At 43.2% G+C, this 20,871-nt stretch overlaps 1 protein-coding gene across 3 annotated transcripts in view; it reads right to left on the bottom strand.

Annotated features, from left to right (window-relative positions):
* The window catches only part of NEURL1 (neuralized E3 ubiquitin protein ligase 1), a 166,913-nt gene that overhangs the window by 46,666 nt on the left and 99,376 nt on the right, over positions 1-20,871 (bottom strand). For 2 of the 3 annotated variants that reach the window (XM_026117434.2, XM_026117435.2), the window contains exons 2-3: positions 18,794-19,035; positions 13,163-13,484 (exon numbers count right to left, since the gene is read on the bottom strand). In XM_026117434.2, the coding sequence (XP_025973219.1) occupies positions 13,163-13,484; positions 18,794-19,035 (564 nt within the window). Of the gene's footprint in view, positions 1-13,162; positions 13,485-18,793; positions 19,036-19,598; positions 19,657-20,871 lie in introns of those variants that run through there. The other variant, XM_026117436.2, reaches the window with a different exon arrangement.

The raw sequence follows: 20,871 nt of genomic DNA, 5'->3' as shown, positions 1-20,871 counted from the left end.
CTTTAGTTTAATTGGGTTACGTTTATTATGCTATATTATCACTTTGTTTTTTAGGAGGAGTATACTGATTCATTCTTCATTGTAAGTCACCTGAAGCACAACTATTGTAATATATTAAATTAGAGTATCACATTTGTTTCATCTGTGAAGTTTGCTTTCCAGCATTTTAATGTGTTGTTGATACCTCTGCATGCAACTCCTCTCAGAACCTGTTCACGCTACAAGCAAATTCAGCAGATATTATGATTAGAGAAGCCTTTTTGCCCCTACTGTAAGCTGCTTTTCAACATGCCAAAGGTGAAGTGTGACCACATACTGGCTCCACGCTGCAGCCTTTACACAGGCGAAACCAGCAAAAACAAACAGGTCTCTTATGAAGAGAGGAAAATGGGGAAGGAAGAATTAATGTCTTGCTTATTCAGCATCTGACTGTCTCTTTGTGCCATGAAGTGAGCTCCCAGGCAGTATCTCCAACCTACTGTGTTCTCCTTTCCCAAATGGGTAATTCACAATAATGCGAGCTAGAGGTTCTCGTCTCTGCTCATAGCATGAAGATGTAATTGAGTCTAAAAAAAAGCAATCGCGCCTTGTCACTTCAGGGAAATTACACGGATGATTAATAATAGATGAGCCCCGCAAAGGCTACCCATTCCACTCAGCGTACCAGCCTCTTATCCCAATTATCCTCATCAATAATGCTGAGAATTGCTTTGGAAATTTTAAGGGAAATTGAGTTCACTTACCTAAGTTTTAATAACTTCTGTGTCTAGCAGGATAGGAGCATCACAGCAGAGCCTTTGACATACCTAACATGCTATAAAATCAAATTATGAAACGATAACTCAAGTCTCCGCCACAAACACCTGCACTCTAAAGTTGCATACATCAAACAAACCCAAGACGCTCTGGCTGGTTTGGTAGCTTGGCTTGGCCACTTTAGCACATGATGGATCCAGTAACCCAGAGGAGACGATGCCCGCAGTCCCCTTCAAGCAAGGAACTATCCCACAGAAAGCAGGCACTTACATGACTCGTCTCAGGAAGACAAGAAATTTGGGCTTGAATCAGGAGCTGAATCCTAACTTCATGTCGTATCCTCTGCCTCCCCTCTCTGACCACTAAAATTAACCTTCAAACACTGAATGGCCGCAGAGCAGCTCAACGCAGAAGCAACAGACTAAAATCACTCCAGGTTCCTTCCCGACCCTTTCAGCCAACATGCTCCAGATATAACATCTGAGACACAAACATCCATGGGAGAGAATAAATGAATTGTAAGGGTACCAAGCAGAGTATTTCCCACATATTTTTCATTCTGGTCCACTTTTAGTAACTCCAGCTAAGCTACTCATTTAAGGAGTTGGAACCCCAAAGGATTCAAAACCTATTTGAAAGTGTTTCAAAACAGCACATTTCAGCAGATGATCTCAGCACAGTGTAGCCAGTTTGAAAACCCATCATTACTAAATTTTCACATCCTGGCATGAGCTGATAAACTGTGTTCCTTCCCCACCTGTGACAAGATTTCTTAGTTTCCAGAAAAATAAATCTTGAGAGTTTTTGTAGTCACCTTCATGCTATAGAGTGTGGACTCGGCTACCTGATAACGGGAAAGTGCAACACTAAAACTGGCCTGAGATATTCTTTTGTGTCACCCCCCTTTTCACTTGTGACATCAAAAGACAGAAGAGTCGACAGGTCTCAAAACAAAATTGCAGCAGCCTCAACTGTTTGGCTCCACCAGAGTCAGAAAGAGTATATTAAATATGGAGACAGGGTTGCAATCAGCCTTTCTGAGAAAATAATAACCTGAGAAATTCTGATTCATGCTGATTTGTGATCAAGGACTGTGACTGAGATACCAAAAAAAGGAACTGAATCAGATTTTCGTGGCTGTGTCAAAATGAATTAATTCTCATCATATAACTGGAAAAGATTTAATAACACAGAAGCGTTTTTAGAATGACAGCAGGATACGGAGGCTGTGGTAAAGAAAAATAAAACATGATGACTGGACTGGAGAGACTGACAGTAAGGAAAGATTAAAAAGAACTAAATATACCATAAAATAATAGCTTGGTCAGATAGCCGCCAAAAGGAACACCCTGAGGAGGCGACAGCAGCCATCAGCATCTGGGACATGGGGAGGCGCGAGGAACAAGTGGTGACCACAAGTAAGCACTGGAAAACACTTATGCTAGAATGATCAATAATGAAACTTTCCAGTAGTGATACTGAAGTTCTCTTTATACCTACCTGGAGCAGTCTGAGAAGCTCCTATCATTAGCGAGCTGGTTTTCACCCTTCAGCTAAGGACAGGAACAACTTGCTCCCCAGGTTTGTCCCATGGTTGGACACGCTGCTTACCTTCAGTCACTGCTTATGCTGCAGGAAGGATGACCTGTGCCAGCCAAGAACAACAGAGATGCAGCAAAGTCTGCCACATGCTCTTCTATCAGCAAAGCAGCACCACCTCCCTGGTGGTCATTTACCTGCATGCCTTTTGCAGAGCGGGGCTAAGGCTTTTTTTCTTGCTTCTGTCATTGCCAGCAAAACTTTTACATCGGACCAAATATCAGTTGAATTCACTTTGAATCTAGCTGAACCAAAGTCAGGCCATTTGAGTTCTAAATGCTTGGCCATAAAAGTGATCCCAGGAGGCATAACTAGTCCTTTTTAAAAAATGTTTGTAATTAATTTACATTAATTTTCTAGATTGTCTGTCAAATATAAAACCTCTGCTGGAAAATATTACACTCAGTTCATATTTTAAAGAGCTTTTTCTTCTACCAAGCAGGCTAGAAATGCTACTAACTGGAATATTAGACTCTAAAGGGCAACTCAACAGATGGGACTTATATGGCAGTAAATTCCGCAGATACAGATTGAGGGGTGTGAAACCCCCATTGCAAACTACTGACAAAGAAAATAGTATTCACTCTCTCCCCATAGACCCTGCTCACCCTCAACCAAAACATCCCTTTGATAGATCTGGCAATGGTATTAGCAGAAGACTTCTACAAGAAATTCACCATACCATAGAAAGTGCCTTTGTTCAAAGAGGAACAGGTGTTATCAAGAGCAGAATGAAATACCATCAATCTAATTTGGGATGTAAGAAACACATCAGACTTAGGTATTTCCCCATGGTGCATTTTTCTACTGCATATTCATAATCCCTTTGCTAGAGACAGTGTCAGTGGTGTGTACTTGACCTGAAAAAAGAGCTGGCTTCTCAGCAAGGAACACAGCAGGCGTCCAGCCTGAGCTACCTGACTTTACTCTCCTCCAAATCCACTACTAAAATATTCTTTGTTTCTCAGGCCAGAAGAACCATTAAGCATAGAGCCCAATCCCTGCATAACCACTGATTACTGATTAACCACAGACCACGGGTTTTGACCTAGCAAACCCTGCACAGAACCCAGTAACTAGCAGATGGAGAAGAAAAAGGTTGAGCAGGGAACTTAGGCACATACCTCTCTTCAGGAATGTGAATTAACAGACTTACTCAAGCATATACCTAGTTTCTGGCACACAAGATACAACTACGTATGCATATGAATTTGGTAAGTATTTAACCATCTTGTTGAATTCAGCTCCCGGAGCCTAAACGGTCTTTTCCAAACAACTGAAAATATGACCCCAACTCTGGGTAATCAGTCCAGTTGGGAACTACACACATTTGAAAACCAGTATCTTACTTCCAGTTTGAATTTCTCCTGCATCAGCTTTCATCCATTTGCCTACCAAAATAGACTGCTTTCTCCCTTACCATTAGTAGTTATTTAAACTGTAGGCTCTTTGAAGCTTATTTGTTTTTTATAGAGCACTGGTCTTTTAGGTCTCACATCTAGAACTGAAGCACTAGAAATTATAATATGAATAGTCATAATAGTAAGTATGGCCTATGACCAAATTATTTATATACTTGAGTGAACTAATTAGGTTGAGTTGAAATTGTCAGTCCCTGCAGCTCTGCAGTAAAATTCTCCATCAGTTCAGTTTTCTGTTCAGTTGTTTCTTGCACTGACCTTCAATATGAGGCCAATTTCCTTCCACCTGCCTAAGCAGCATTAGAGTCAAGATCTGGAGACCCTACCAAAGTTGTCTGCTGATGCCTATGAAAGGCTTGGGGAGGGTAATGCTGCTTCTGGACACTGAAGAGGGAGGGCAAAAAAACCAAAACCCAGAAAAACAGCATTGCGGAAGGAGGACGAAGAAATGTAATTGCCTTTGGAAACACTTTGATCAAATTGTCAGTAGTCTCCTTGGTTCAAGTAGCTATCTACACAGCCCTGCGGTGCTGCAGTCCTCCCCACTCTGGGACTGCAGAGAAAGGGGCATGTTCTGCATTAAAGATTTTAAAGCCTTACGTTCTTTCCATAAAAGTGATGCAGTGCTTTTTGGCATGGTACTGATGTGGGAAAAGGATTATTGGAGTCTAAAGGCTTTTCCCCTGGAATGGTCTTTATCCTCTTAAGGGAAGATAAAGCAATTAAGGATTTTTCTTTTCTCCAGAAGAGAATTAATTTTCTGCGAAGGGTCACACTGGTAGCCAGGTGCATCACAGGAGATTTTCATCTTAGTTAGTGGTACAAGGTTTGAGTCCATGGTCAGCAATCTTATCTACCAATCTTTTATCCCTGCTTACAGCAGTTGATCTGATGCAGGTAGAAGTATCTTGGAAAAGAGAAGTTGCAGCTAAACATGAAAGACACAGGAAAATAACACTTGTACTTACAGAAACTTTTTCCAAGCAAGATCTAGAGGTGCTGGCCATTGTCAAAGATAGGGGGATTGGATTCAGTAGACCTTCAGTGCGACACCATGGCACTCATCTCGTGATATGCCAGGTCAAGTATGCATCCACACACACCACAAGAACAGAAGTTTGGAAGGACTGACACAGCAAAAAGCAACCAATGGACTTGAAATGTAAGGATGAAGACATCTTACAGCATATTGTGGAAATCAACTTTGGGATTCTCGGGGTACACAGCCTGCACCTTAGTAAGGTTAATGGCAAAACTCTCCTGGAGCCGTACTGGGCCCCAAGATGATATCATCAGGCTAAAGTACCAGGACTAGGTAAAAGGCTGAAGAAAGTTGAGGACAAGGAAGAGAGTAGTGTAGTGTGAGACCCAAGGCCCACCTACCCCCGGGCTCTGCCTTCAGCAGCCAGCAAAGTTGATTTCTGGTGAGGAGCACATGCGTGGGGCAAGCAGAGATCCCTCCTCCACGCATGCTCCCCGCTACCCCAACCTATGTCCAGAGTGCCGGTGATGCCTTTGCATTTGACTGCCTTAAAAGTAATTTTCAGTGGTGCTTCAAAGAAATTATTTGACTCAATACGTTTTCTATCTAGACAACCCTGACGCTGCACAGTGTTGTTTGCATAGAGACCCAGTCGTATGAACAGCATACGTTACACATCAGAAGAGAGTCACATATAGCTGATGAACAGAGGGGCTGTTGCTGCCTATGAAATCCTAGCTCGTATCGGCACAGGTTCCTTCAGGAAAAACTGTTTTGCTCTCTTTGGGACAGGCCAAGCAAAGCCTGCAGGAGCTTCTGGGGCTTGGGGTTTCTCCAGGGAAGTAATGAAGGAGTGCTCACAGTGCAAAACCAGAGCTACTCCACAGGTGGTTGTGAGTTTAGGCTGCTATAACTGAAAATTGAGCAGGGCTGTAAGGATGGATTTCTAGACTGAGCAGTTCTGCTTGTAAAGCTAGGAAAAACAAATGGAGACTTCGGAGTTCAAAGCAATCTCATTTTTAGCTCTGTTGCTGATATGGATGGTAAAGCCAATTTAATTCTGTTAAAGGTGTCTAACTTTTTTAATAACCCAGAGGCCTACAGGGATAACAAATTCATGTCCTCCGTATGGCAAACTGCATATTCAGCAGCCACAATACCAATTAGATGTTGAAATGACAAAGTACTATCTCACGCCAGCAGAGACATACTGTACAGAGCCTGTGTTTAGTTCCAGCTGGAACAGCTGGAATTGCAAAATTAGAGCAATAAACACTCATCCTTCTACCAGATCATCTTTTTGCATCCCAAACTCACCTCCAGTCCAACTGTCTTACACTGGGGTAAATCCACTCTTTGTCAAGCTATGTTTATGAATGAAGAGGAGTTAGCTTTCAGCATTACGACATAAGGTTTTGTAGAGTTTAAATGATTTTGCTGAATATTTTTGAGGAAGGTATTGAGAAAGCTGCGAAGTTTAACTCCTTACTCTAATATATTCTCTCCACTTTTTTTCTGAAGACATCTGTTACTTACAGAATTATAATAGGAACCCCGTTAAACAAACTAAGGAAAACACAACTCTATGCTACATAAGCATCAGTTAGGAGAAAATATACTTTTTTTAAGAATAAGATAGATATCTTATCTGAATAGTCATGACAATCCAATAGCTCTAATCAAAATATGAAATTCTCTTCTAACACAAGTAGTTCTTTGAAACCTTTCCTCAAAAGAACATACTGCTCCATTAGCAGTGTCTGTTCTTATTCTCTAAGGCCCTGTCTATACCAGAAACTTCTGTAACTAACTATAGCTGTTTAATTAATTCAGTATATATCCAATTATTCCAGTAGTTTTTGCCTCTAGAAATAGTACAATTAGGTCAAAGTGTAGTACCCCTGAATTGGAATCACTGTTTCCAGACTAAAAGCTCCCTGCTTTTGCTAAAAAATAGTAACACTTCACAAAAGCAAGGTAAACTTCTTAGTGCAAACCAGCAGTACTTACTTCTTCAAAGCAACCACCAAATCAATAATCAGAATATTAATATGAATATTTAATATGAAATTGTCTCTTTTTTTTCAATACAGTGGCCTATCTTTGCATTGTCTGTGTCTAGACTACAGCATTCAAGTACCAATATGTGTATACAGCACCTACAATTGTCAGAATTGTCATGTTTCCTTGTGCTTTTGCGGGTAATGTGAAAAACACTATTTTATAGCTTTTCTTGTCTGTATTAGGAACAATATTTCAGCGTGCCAGAACTAATGGAACTTTATAAAGCACAGAATTTATCTTTCCACTGATTATCCTGTGTTGTTAAAGTCTTCATTTTTCTCAGTCTGGACAACAAGAGCCAGAATAATCACTGTCAAGTTTCTTTCTACTCAGGTTTGCTTGTGGGTTCTCCTGACACTGATGGGGATATAGCTTTGGATGATGTACATAGCAACAAGAACACATTATGCACCGGATTTTGTCACGGCTGTTCATGGGTAGCGATGCTGAGGCTCCACCGGCTGCCAGCTCAGGTGAGAGCAATGGGTATACACACCTAAGGGCAATGATGGTAAAATACATGTAACGCGCACGGCCTCTGCGCAGTTCGGTAACTCAGCACCTCATCGAGACACCCTGAAGTCTGATCCCTGGAGACCTTCTTGCACTTGGCACCTGGCTGTCCAGTCCGACTCCACATCTGCCACAGCAGTGCGCAGTCCCAAACCTGCAGTGCGGCCAGCGGGAACCCAGCGACCACCTTCCCACCCGCCGGCACGTGGGGCTCCAGCTTGTCTCAAAGGGCCGTCTCCAGCCTCCTCACCGTCATAACCAAGACAGACAGACCAGGAGGACAGACAAACTTTCAGACACAAGGAGCTGCTTTGGGGCTGCTGGCTAACTCTTGGGTACCTATCACATTTGGGAAAATATGTCCCTCCTGTGTGCTAAAGCAAAGCGGGGATTGATTAAAACAGCAACAAATAAGTTATTAAACTGTTTTCACATTTTTAGTTATGTTAGAGAGCTTCCTGCAGCTGCCATAGAGACAACAGCTACAGACAATAAAACTTTATGAGCAATTTAAATTCTCTCCCCCCTTAGGACATGCGGAAAAACAGTGACAACTGACTGTCTGCAGGTGGCATATATCTTCCCTTCATTCAGGAGGACACTGTTTAAACACATATTATTCTTTTCCATCAGATCGTCACAAACTTTCAGAGGGAGGGCAAATAGTTTATAGCTTCCACTTTCACGCAGTATACTATAAAAGTACACTGCAGCCATACTTGATTATCCAATTTTGCTTAGCGTGAAGCACTCTCGGAAGATGAGTGTGCTTATTCGCGTGTGTCGGAGTAGCAACAGAAATGAATTCCTGCGGGCAATGGAAAATGAAGCTTTTGCACATGAAAACTAAAATAGTAGTAACTATGTGGTAAAACTGCAGATGCATGAGATAAGTTACATTTTTCAGTCTTACACCATTCACATCTGAAATTTGCCCATAAATCCACCTCATTTGGGACTTATTTAATGTTGCTTCTAAAGGTAGAAGCCAGTGATTCAATTTACCCAAGACCCGACATGGGTAAAGAAAGAAAACCATTTTCTTCCTTCTCTACAAAACGTGCAATTTCCTTGTCAAATTTACACTAGCTTGAATCTCAGGAAGGGTAAATCTCCCTCTATGATCAGTTCGTATTTCGACTTCTGATACTTTGCAAACATGAGGTGACAAAAAGCTAGAAAGTGGATCTGGAGAAAGAAGATTCCCCAAATATCTAATGTAAGATACAGCACTTCCAGTTAATTCTAGTCGAATCTGTATATACACTTATGCTTGATGTATATATTCATACAGGTTCTACTTCTGCAAAATTTAATGTTTGTACATTTAAAATTTTTCTGCTTTGCAAGGTCTTATTACATTTTCACATATTTTATACTACAAGAAGTTGGTGAAACTTTGCTTTCAACAGGTGCCCTTCGGTGGGCCAATGTAAATGTAATACTTGGTTTTCCAATATTTTACTAGTAAAAGTACCAAGACTACTGTATAACACTGGCTGAATAAAAATACAGATGGATGGCAGAAGAGCATGAATAGAATAATTAGCAGTAAAGGTGTATGGATTTTGACCATACTAGTAATGAACGGGACTAAGAGGAAAACCAAGAGGCTGTTCCCTACATGTTATCTCACCGGAAACAGAGCAGGGGGCCTGTGTGCTGAAATCAGAATTTCTTTGCAGTCCCATTTTTCCATATTTTTAAAATGCATCTGTTGTAGTTCGGAAGAAAACATACTAGATACTTGTCTAGATGATCACCAGGGGTCCCTTCCAACCTCAACTACTCTGTAATTCTGTGATACAATATTTACTACCAATAAAATAGGGCAATTTTCAGCAAGATACCATACAGCAGGAAAACCTGGAATTCGACCCCAAAAGATAAAGGGAACACGCTGAAAACATGCATTCCTCTTTCCCTTACACATCCCTAAGAAAAGCTGCCAACCTTGCTGTCCTGCAATGAATCCACAGAGAGACTACATTAACGTTTCTTAGTCTACGCCAGTCTTACCAGCTGAGTGCTTGGCACAAGCCAGCTAATGTGAGACACCACCATTTGGTTCCCTTGCGCTGCCATCCTTATTGCAAGGATCTGAAGGCCCCGGGAGTTAAACAGCTGGTCCTCTCCTTTTCTTTTTTTTCATGCTTTATTATAGCAGGGAGGCAGCAGACTGCTTATATTCCGTTTTCCTCGGACTCTTTCTGAAGTGTGAATGAGCATGTGTGTATGTTGAAGTGATAACATAAGGCTAAGCCACATTTGTAGTAAATATTGCTTTAAACTACCCCATGTCATCCTGGAATGTAAAAGTGCACTTGTGCAAAACTAGCTGCCCAAAAAGGGAAGCAGAGCTGTAAACCATTCTGCCTACAAGTTGAGCATGTCAGCAGGAGAGTCACTGTATAAGGGTATGTTTACAGGTCACTTAAGCCGGCATCTATGCTGAAACTCATGCCCTAAAATCACCGAACATCCATGCAGTCACTTGCAACAGCCTTGCCTATATGGGGTCTTTACATTGCGGCAGGAAACCAGCTGAGGTCATGCGGTCAGGACACGAGCTCGCTGCGTGAATTTGAGCCTTTTTCTCTATATAGTGTGGGTGCAGGCAAGGAGAGCAAGGGGTATTATTGTTCCTGACCACAAGAGCGCTGTGGTCCATTTTAGCGTGAACCTGTTCACTTCAGCCACTTTTGAGGCAGATTTAAAGTGAGCTCTGTTGTTCACTCACCAGTGACAGCCAAAAGGTGGTCAAAACTCAGTTCCTGATCTCCCTTTGGCCGAGAGCTGGTGGACTATGCAAAAGGTTTTTTTACCTGTCTCTGGAGAAAATGAAGTAGGCAAAGAAGCTGCTTAAAATACTCTGCTTCTGACCATATGGCAAGGGCATTCACACCCAGGAACTCCTGCAACAGCCACACACATGCCTATGCATCCACAGCAGTAATTACATGTGCGTAATTATCAGTAGGGTGGATGCTATGGGTAAAGCCGTAAGCACAAGGAAATGAAAAGTTAAGGTATATAACTATATATAGCTTCTTCGCTTTCATCTGCAAGCACAGTTTAGTGATACCAGCATGCTGCCCTTTGCAACCCCAACACCTGCAACGCTGACGGGCATGGAGCACAGGGGAGCGGTGGCCAGCCCAGAGCTGGGCCACAGGGACAGGGCTCATGGCCTCCCTAGAAGGGGTGATGCTACTGTAAGCCTCCAGCAGGTCATATGACCTCTTCCAGATTTTGGGAAGAGACAGTCTCACTGGACTTGGTAATTGCCTCACTTTATTGAGTCCCTAATTTTGGTTGGGAAGGCTACTGTGATGCAGATAAGAGAAACCATACGTTTTGAAAGCTGTGACTTCCGGTGACATAAATATACTCTGTGAGGTTCACTGCAGAGATGGGAACTTGCAGTGACAGAAGACTTATTGCTGCATGTCTTTGCTTTGGAAGTGTGAGTCTGGAAGGGAAGTTCCATTGTTGGGAGTCAGAGGGGAATATTTCCAAGATAAATAGAAGGACAACCATTAGAAATGGCAAAGCTCAGACCCTTGGGTGAAATACACACACAATCAAAAAAAGGCAGTGCATTAACCATTAGCAAAATAATGAAGCTCAAGAACAAGGAGACTCTTTAGGAGGGAAAAAAAGAAAGAACTGAACTAGTACGTAAAATACTAGGCTCTTTCGTTCAACATACCACGCCAGCATCCCCTCCAATCAGATGCCCTGCATGCCATACCAGGCTGAATTTGACCATATGTTTGTAGCTAAGCTATGAAATGCATTCGTCAAGTCCCTGGAGTTTTTGGCAAGTTGTCCTGTACTATATGTGTGGTCTGCTATACTAAAATGGGCATGCAGAGCTTTGCAGTGGGTATGGTACATGATCCAGAGGCAACATAGTTGATGCTTTCAGTGCTCAGATTTTTAGTGCTGTTTAATAATGAATGGAGATACAGAGGACTCAGGTCAAAGATGTTTCGGCGTAGTGGCTAGGATTAAAGCCTGCTGAAGACTGTTGGAACATGCTATAAATACATACCTGAGCTCCATGCCAACTGTGTAAACTCAGAAGCTGCCTGCTTCATTCAGAGAGTTTATACCAGCCAGAGCTGCAATTAGAATCTGGAACCTGTTAAATTAGAGGCAAATCAGTGGCTGGTAACAGTCACATTTGCCTTGTGAAAAGGGATGTGGAAGTTGCTGGGACAACACAGGGGCAGATGAGGGACAGGAAATCATTTCTTGAGTGTTTTGAAAAGAAGCATATAATCCAGAGGAATGAGCTTTCATTAATCAGATGTAGGAAACATGAGGTGCTAAATCTTGCAACAGCCTGGGGGACTTTGAGTCATTTGTCCTAACTGAATCCTTAACATGACACATCACCAAGCTCTAGATCCCAATTCAAATACCACCTTCTTGGCCTAGGAACAGTTGCCTAGTGGCTCTGACTCAAGTTGATTCACAACAAAAGATAAATCTTTCTACTCCTAAAAAGAGGCAAAAAGCTGCCGAGAAATCCTTTAATTCCTTCCTCTGCATTGTACAATCTTGAGCCAGTAGTTTTTGCAGTGAGGTCAGTGCCATTTCTCTACCTCCTGAACCAACATCCTTCTTCCCTGCTGTGCAGGTTGCCATGGGCAGTCCTGCCATGGCACATTTTTTAATACAGCAGACAGTGCAGGAAGGAGGCAGAACTGTCTGAAAGAGGCTTCATTAAAGCTTTCAGTATGTAACATGAAGATGAGAAGGTTTGCGGTTTTAACAGAATTAGCAAGCTAAAATACAGGAAAACAGCCAGAATCTCCCTCAGTCTAGCAGGATCATCTCATCTCCTTTAGGAACTTCAGTTAACAGGTACCACCTAACTTTTCCCATGGCGAAAACAAGATCCATGAAACCACTGTTACCTGGAAAAATGCTACTACTTGTCCCCCAGCAACACTGCAATGCCAGCTCTAGTTCTGCACGCTGATATCTCTGGTTCCCCACAAACCTAGCTGCCCACGGAGCTGGATCCTCAGCAACTCTTTTTGGTTGGTATAAGATCTACAAGCTCAGATACCCTGAACCTTGACAGCGCACATTTGGAGCCAGACTGACTCCTCAGGACGGCCAAACTACTTCACTTTCAAGTGAGGATGGCAGAAGACATGGGCGCTCAGCACTCCTCATACTCCAACTCCAACTGCATTTCTGACCTTCAGGCTCCAGAGGATGAATCAAACTCCTCTGCCTAAGTCCTGCCCTGTGAAAGCAACATCCCAACAGAACCAGCAGCAGCTTCTCACAGGTTATTTGGAATAGATCAATATTATAAATCTGCCCACTAATCCAGCCAGAAAACTGTAATAGTGCCATCTAGGAAGGAATTATCCATGGAATGTAAAATGCATTTCCCCACTTCGGCTTGGGGAAAGCAGCAAGATAAAAAGGAAGTTTTACAAAGTACGTTCCACACTCCAGAATATGCTCCAACATAGTTAGCACATGATCTCTCAGCAGGAATCTATTTATTTACACATTTTCTAGTGATATATCGTAGTGGTTGTTTCCCACCCTCCCACTTGTGTGATATTTACATGCTAAACTCTAAACACCAGTTAATCTCAGCTCAGATTGTGAGATGCTCTGAGAAGGAATAACATCCTTTTCCCTTCCTCTGTCCCACCTCAGACGCAGCACAGCGAGTGGGATGGACCGCATCAGGCTGGTCCATCACAGGGGACAGGACATCATCATTCCTACAGCCTAGGACTTGGGCACAATCCCCACATCATGTGGCTGCACTCCCCCGAAACGCACTCACCTAAGAGCTGCACGCCGCGGGTGAGTCCGTAGACATCAATCAAAGCCCAGAGCGGTTCTGTGGTCCTCACCCCGCTGAAGAACAGCATTGCAGCAGAGTCGTTCACCCGATAGAAAACCCGTCCCTTCTTGTCCACCCAGAATGCTATGATGTTTCCCTCATTCGCAAACTCTTCTGGCAGAGCCTTGGCCCAGAAACCGCTTTGGGAAACCAAGTCGGGGCACGCGTACTTCGGCAGGGTGTCAGGGTTAATCCTGGATGGATCCTTGGAAGTAAACCCAAGTCGGAGAGCTCCACTCCAGCAACACTGCTTTTTAGTGATCTGCAAAGATAACAGCAGCAATAAGAGCATTTGGCACTCAAGTGTGCATTTACACACTACAGGCTCCATGCCATCGAGCACTGAAGGCCACCGCACAGCTCTGTGAGCGCTTACTTTCCACAGGATGAGTCCACTAGATTCAGGAAACGTTCTACCCACCACCAAAACACTGTTGCAGCTATTTTAAATGCAAGTAGCAATGCTGCACACTTGAGACAATGCTCATATTAAAAAAAAAAAGAAAAAAAAGAAAAAAGAAATCTATGGGGAGAGATGAAATGTAATTACAGCTGCATTATGACTCATTTCTATTTCTAGGGTAATTCCTTTTGGCCTAAGAACAGTCCTCCTGCAAAATGTGCCAAGAAACGGCCACGAGCTCTTGTATTTCAGCTGAGACAGCACCTTCAGCAGCATACCCATCCCTACCATGGTGCTCGGACAGTGGGGTCTCATGACCCGAGGGAAAAGCACTGACTCCAGAATTATAGTCACCACCATAGGGTTTTCTAGGTTTCCCAGGCAAGTAAAAGAGAATCTTGCCCCTGTTTAGCTTGTCAGATTGGATGAAATCACAACTTTGCTGTAGATGACTTGTGTGTGGAAAAGCACGAATTGAAGTACTTAAGCATATTAAATACACAATTAGAAGACAATGGTAGATGTTGTCTTATGTCTAGTAAAAACCTGTTCACTTCAACCGTGATTGTTGTTTTTCAGGATCTGTTGTGCACATCTATACTCCACCTGTCAGTATGTGGTATGTCAGCATGGATCCAGCCATGACCTGGGTCCAGGATAGCTACTTTGTGTCAGCTGACACATAATAGGTGTTTTTGTTGAGGCACTGGACCTGCAGCAAACATCCGACTGAAATGTCCAAAGGCTGGAAAACGAACAGGAGACCACACCACTGCAATGAGAGCTGCCTACAGAAGGGTTTTTGAAAAGCTAAATTCATCTCTCATCACTGGAGTGATTTTTTCCCAGCAAATTTAATGACAACCTCAATTAACTTCAACCTAGAAGCCTCCCTGAACTGGAAAATGAGTAATGGGGAAAAAGCCTTATGGCCTAAATTTTTGGCCATGTTGACCATTTGTCATTACGGTGAGGACCTAGAAGAGCAGGCAATAAAACTTGCAGAAGTATAACCTCTAGTGGAGAGGCCTCCCTGCTGTCCAGCTATGAAAGACAACATGAGAGGCCATCATGCAGAGAAGGACGGCAGTCCAGGATGGCTCACATGTGCCTCTGAAGCCTTGAGAAGGACAACACTTATAAAAGGCAGAGAGCATACAACAAAGTGTGGTCAGTACCGAGAGTGGAAAGGTGAGAACTGTCTGGAGTCCAGCCCCAAGGGGAACAGCAGACCTTTGGCCACAGCATGGACACTGGGTTGTCGGCTCTGACACCCACCGTAACTGTTGGTCTCAGGCCACAGTAAGGAGGGTTGCACAGGAGTGTGTCCTCCCAACTGGGACAGAATTGCCCATATGATAATTTTTCAGGCAAATGACATCTTCTGGCACCTCTATGAGTGCTAGACGACAGCTTCTTGGACTTGGAAACCTCTCTAGATGTGGAAAAACCCGAAGGCACAGCTATCTTAGGAGAGGATCCAACTAAAGGGGAATGAGGTGTTTTCCAAACATGATCTGGGAGGAACTGCAGGAATGGCCTTTGTCCACAAAAGCCTGGTTGAAGCTCCTCATGTCCCAATCTGCAAGCTGGAAGGACAGGATTTTCTACAAGGGATTCTTTGAGACATGCTTCTTTGGACTTCTGAATTCTCTTCTAATAACATTTATAAATATTGCATTATTCTTTCACATGTTCCTCTCCAAGGCAAATCCGGAACACATGCCCTTGTGGGCATAACAGTCTCACAACAAAGACATTGTTCAAAGCCTAGAGATTTCTGCTCTATAATTAAACTATCAGAGAAAACACCTCAGGGCTTCAAAGAAAAAAAAAATATCAACAGACAGATAGTTCTGCAGTTAAACAAGTGTTGCTCTTTATCCCTATTCAACCTAGTGAAACATCTAAATTATTTATGTCAGTCAGCATGAAACACTTCAGAACTGACCTCAGTCCCAGGAATCCTGAGACACTCCAGCTTGTGGGATGGACACTGGGGTGGCACTAAAGAGGATCGAAGCAGATTTGCTGTTTTACATCTCTGGACAGGATAGGATGGCATCACGCACTTTCCCCCAGTGGAAGGGGGGTGGATGGGTGGATGGGGCATGCATGTGCCAAAATGGGGTCTATACATGCACTCCAAGAAGAAGCCTGGATTGTTTATTGTAGCAAATATCCTGCAAACCCTAAAAGCTCCTGGGACTGAGATTAATATGGCTTCATTGTTATTCGTACAATTTACTCTTTCACAGTCTCTTGCCAATACTTCACAGCAATCACAGGCTGCATGAAGTAAATATTCATATGGTAATCTAGGCTGCACATGTTCCATGTATTAATCAGCACCTATAAACAAACAGTTCTCAACACAGTCTGACCACAGGCAAACTAATATCCAAATTAAAATTGAGTGTAATGCCTGCCAAGAATTAGACACAGCTGGACAAAGGAGACACAGCTTTGCTAAAAAAGGCAATGGTTAATGATGGGCCAAATTCTCTATTCAGCAACCATTGCCAGTAGAAAAGCTTGGGAGGTCCACTGGGTACCAGAAGGGGAGGAATTCCACATCCAAACTGGCAAACCATGGCTGATTACACAGATTCAGGCTCCTGCTCTTTACAGACTTGTGTTACCTTTGACAAACTCTCACTCCACCCCTAGCAGTGCCCTGAATCACATGAAAGAAACCAAGCTGTTACCAATATCTCTGAGGCAAAGAAAGAAGAGCTCTGGCTGCTTGATGGGATTCCCAAAGCAGCAGAGAAATCTCAGAATAAACCCCAAATATAACAAATAATAAACTGAATGAAATCTTATGACTTCTTTCCTCTAGTTTTTAAAGGTAGTTTAGACTTTATAGAACCTGGATGATTGGGTTCATGGCTAGTCCTTAGATGGCGAGAAACACAAAAGGTGTAATATGCCATTTTCTACAGGCACAAACAATAATAAGGCATTTGGAGGACAGACTCAGCAGAAAAGCAAAGGCGTTTCCGCCCATCCATAGAGTATAGGTTCTGCTGAAGCCTGTTGATTATTCACATGAGACCTCCCCTTTAGATTCAGCAGAAGCTCTGCTTGTAAATCCCTTGTGCACGGATGAAAGATCTGCATGCATATTCTTCACATATGTTAGGCAAGCTAAAATCCTAAAATATACAGTGATAAATAAGTGTGGATTTTCCTGAAATAGTTGCATTGTTTCAGCGTGAGGAAGAAATAATCCAGAACCCTTGTCTACAACACTAAATCCATGCAAATTTTTGATGGAATTTTCAAAAACAAAATGCTGCTTTCATCACCTCTCAAATCATTTTTCCACAGTTGTTTGTCCATACTGCTGGCCAGTGTGGAAAAAAAATCTCATTAGACTATGTGAGTCCTGCTGGGTTCCTAGCCTGGACAGAGGCAGTAAGAACTCTACCGGCAATGTAATTCAACCTGTAGGAGGGATTTTCCACCTATGGGACTGATCCTGAAATCACTGAAATCTCAGTGCATTTCCAAAAGAAGACTCATTAGTGGTGCTGTGCGGGAACAAGTGCTCAGTCTCGTACAGCCAGCAGCCATGAGGCAGAGAGAAGGGAGCTGATCTAAAGAGGCTGAGACAAGCCACCAACATCATCACAGGTGAGACGTGCTGGATAAGAGAGCCTGTAGCAAATAAAACAAACCTCAGTGGGTTAATTCCTCATCTTTGGTTCAGTTCACTTTTTCTTTTTTAATTCATCTTTCCTTCCCTTTTCAGGGGAAAAAGAGAACTCTTCCCTTGTACTCTTTGGAGCCCTTTTCCTTACCTCCACTTTCCTGCAATCTCTCTGCACTGGGTGTTCTCCTTTCTATCTCCCCCATGTCCTCCATTAATGCCTTACTATTCCCTTCTACCTCTCCCAGACTTAATCCTTTTTTCAGAGGCTAAAGCCATTGGTGGCCTCACCTTCCTCCCTTCTTGCTCTAGTTGCTGGATACAAGGGAAGAGGCAGAGAAGGCTGGTACGTTGCCAGAGTTCCTAGTGGTCTGGGGTCTTGAGTGATGGGCAACGGCAGTATCATTCAGAGCCAGCTGCTACATGTGGATAAACCTCCTGGAAAACTCTTGTGCATAAATGAAGGATTTGCAGGCAGATCTTTCGTGCAAGCCACAAACTAAAGACTGCTAAAGAAAAATACCCATGTTGTGCCAATGAAAGGAATGAAATCAGCTTGGAGTGGCAAAAGGCAGTCCTGCCAACACTGGGGCACAAAGATTAGAAAATATCTCTGGATGAAATGCAAAGGGCTCCAAGTTCCTTTAATGTGCCAAGAGCCTAAAAGGTGGTCCAATTCCTAAGGAGACTGATGAATTTTTTCTTCATCCGGAAGTAGCTCCCGGCACACACCTCCGAATGTACATCCTGCCTTCAGAGGAGGTGAACTTTCCATAGAAACTGGAGCACAAAGGGGTACCACCTCCATCCTCTTGGTTGTAACACCGACACAAAGCAAGTGAAATCAATTGAGGTCTGTGAGAAAAACACGATGCCTGCAATGTTCTTTCCTTTGACCTGAATGCAATCAGGAGACTGATTCAACAAAGCAGTCAGCAAACTGCTGAAAAGATCCTTTTCTTAGAAGGCAACTGTGACCCCTGCTGACTGCTCCTTTCACCCTTTCAGCCTTTTATCTTCCATGACAAGCACATGAGCTGCTCGCCTTCACCTTCAGGTCCTTTTCACCTATTTCTCTCTTATCCATTTGCTGAGGAGAGGCTGACTCCCAGCTCCATGAGTCCAGCCCTCATTGCTGTCTTGTCTACAGGACACATGGCTGGTGATAACTGAGGCTGCTACCTCTCAGGCTGACCAATACGGCTCTTTTACTCGCTGTTTTCCAGCCAACCTCAGCTTAATGTACCATTCCTTCTCTAATATCTAGGGAAGCTCTTCCAAAGTACGGTTGACCCCTTTCTTCCCAGTTTCTACATGGGTCTGTACTGATGGCTCCAAGAACTATGGTGAAGAAAGCAGAAGCACCAAAGATTGCGATCTTTAAGGCTAAGATCCAATCACTGTGTTTTTCAAGGAAGGGAGAAAGATCTGGTGCAAGCACCAAAGCCTGGTACACCCCAATATCCATTCACAGCAGCTACTATTTCAATAGGGGAAAGTATCATTTACTCACCTTAAGCCTGACTTGTTCATAAATAACGATAGGCCTGTTGCTGAAGGTAATGGCATTGCAGAAGCTAGCCTGGCGCTTCACTGCTTTCTGTGTCGTGTCCATGATGATCTGGGATCCCTTTGTGTGGGGATGGAAAAGCAGAGGGCTGATGGACAGAGCTCCACACTGTGGGATAGGGAGACAGTGCTTCTGCTTGTGGTGGCATCGGTGAGAGGAAGCTGGAAACGAGCCACCTATAGAATCTGAAAGCACAATGGGAAGAAAAATGGATTTAAAATCTGCTTAAAAAAAACCTCTCAGTGCAAAAAAGTAGGGATACTTCGGAGGGAAACTGCAGAGTGAAATAAAAGTTTGACAAATCCCTGCTCTGTAAATCACTAAGTGTTTCTAGAGCATCTTAAACAACCAAAGGCTATCATGACACAGAAGGCTCCCATCTGGACAGCCTGACAGTACAGAGCATGTCATGGGGAACACAGCTCAGCACCTGAAATCACAGCACATTCTGAGGCCACACGGCAAAACAGAAACCAACAACCAATTCTGAAAAACGGACCAAAGCACATGTGAAGATGGTGTATCAAAGCTGTCACATTTAGGTGAAATCTTCCATTCCTGGAAAATTGTACCACCCAACCCACAGGTACACCGACTTGACCATTTCCCTTGCTCCTCCTTTGCAACAGCAGCTCCACCAGTACTTGCCTCTATTTGCTTTGGATGCTCTGTATCCACCCTCACTAGATGCCAGCTCAGACAAACACACTGCTAACTTGCACTCAAGCACGACTCAGTGATAACCCACCTGGATTCCTCCACCAACCAGCATCCATCCTCCTCGCTCCTCCACTGATGGGAACCTCAGCTGAGGTCCCACTTTTCATAGTGTCATTGATCACCACACTAGGATTAGGAGGAGGAAAGTGGAGAGGGAGAAAGGGTAGGAAGCGGGGAGGAGATTATGTCTTAACCAAGGCTCCATACAGTCAACACTATCAACACAGTCACGACAGCAGCTTTGCTCATGAATGACTGGATTCATGGCTTTCTTTTCAACAGGACGCCTGCAGCAGCTTAAACACAAAACAATCATTATACTGAATGCAAGTCATCTGCTTCCTTTTCCTCGGATACACATACGCACCATATTATGCACGTATGTTTGGGAGGAGATACTCATAGATCTGGAGACAGAGTATCAACAGAATAAAGGATTATTTCATGATAGACTAAGGGATGCAATAAAAACAAATGTGACTTTAACAATGTGTCAGTTTGCTCTGTAAAGATGCATGACTAAACAGTATGTTTAAAACTCTACTTGAATGCATAAATTATAGAGACTAACTTCCGTGAGTTTTTATAACACCTATATAAACACATAGTTTATATATTCTTTATTCAAATTAATTGCTGACATTTATGTCTTTACATAGCTACTACAGAATAATGAATACACCTCTAATATAATTTTTGGAGGTAAAAATATAAAGCCTGGACCCTATTCCTCCCAACCTTTGGTTAGTTTAAGTCTGTAGCTATACAAGGTTGCACGACTGATCATCAGCAGGAGCTTGAACAAATACTAACAAAAGCTAAACCCCTGTTTTCTGATGAGAATATTTTAACTCAGCTTCAACACCACGTATCAATGCTTTCTCCTCTCATCCCTTTACTGTTTAATTTTTCATGCTTTCCCGAGTGACAGTGCTCTCCCTTTAAAACAGAGCGGGGAGGCCAGACAAATAGGGCTGCTACCTTTAAAAACATTCATTAATGCTTTAAGGGAGAGAGAAACCAACTGAGATGGATTTGATGTTAAAAAATCATGTGGCATATAAGTCACCTTCCTTCTCCTGGTTCTTATGTGAGTGGGAGAGGGAGAAGGTTTCACAGCCATACTGCACAGGACACCAGGAGAAAACAAAGGCTGGCTGGAGCAGGCAGGGCTGTGTCGAGGACCTTCAGGACTATCAGACCACAGGGGAGGGGTGGGCTCAGCACGGGCAAGGTCTGGGTGCAGTGGCCACCACAAGCCTGGCCTTTCCCCTTCCAGCAGGCTGCTGCACAGCACAGCT

The sequence above is a fragment of the Dromaius novaehollandiae genome, chromosome 6, assembly GCF_036370855.1.
Source record: "Dromaius novaehollandiae isolate bDroNov1 chromosome 6, bDroNov1.hap1, whole genome shotgun sequence".
Classification (NCBI taxonomy): Eukaryota; Metazoa; Chordata; class Aves; order Casuariiformes; family Dromaiidae; genus Dromaius; species Dromaius novaehollandiae.
This window is presented reverse-complemented; position numbering and strand designations above follow the sequence as displayed.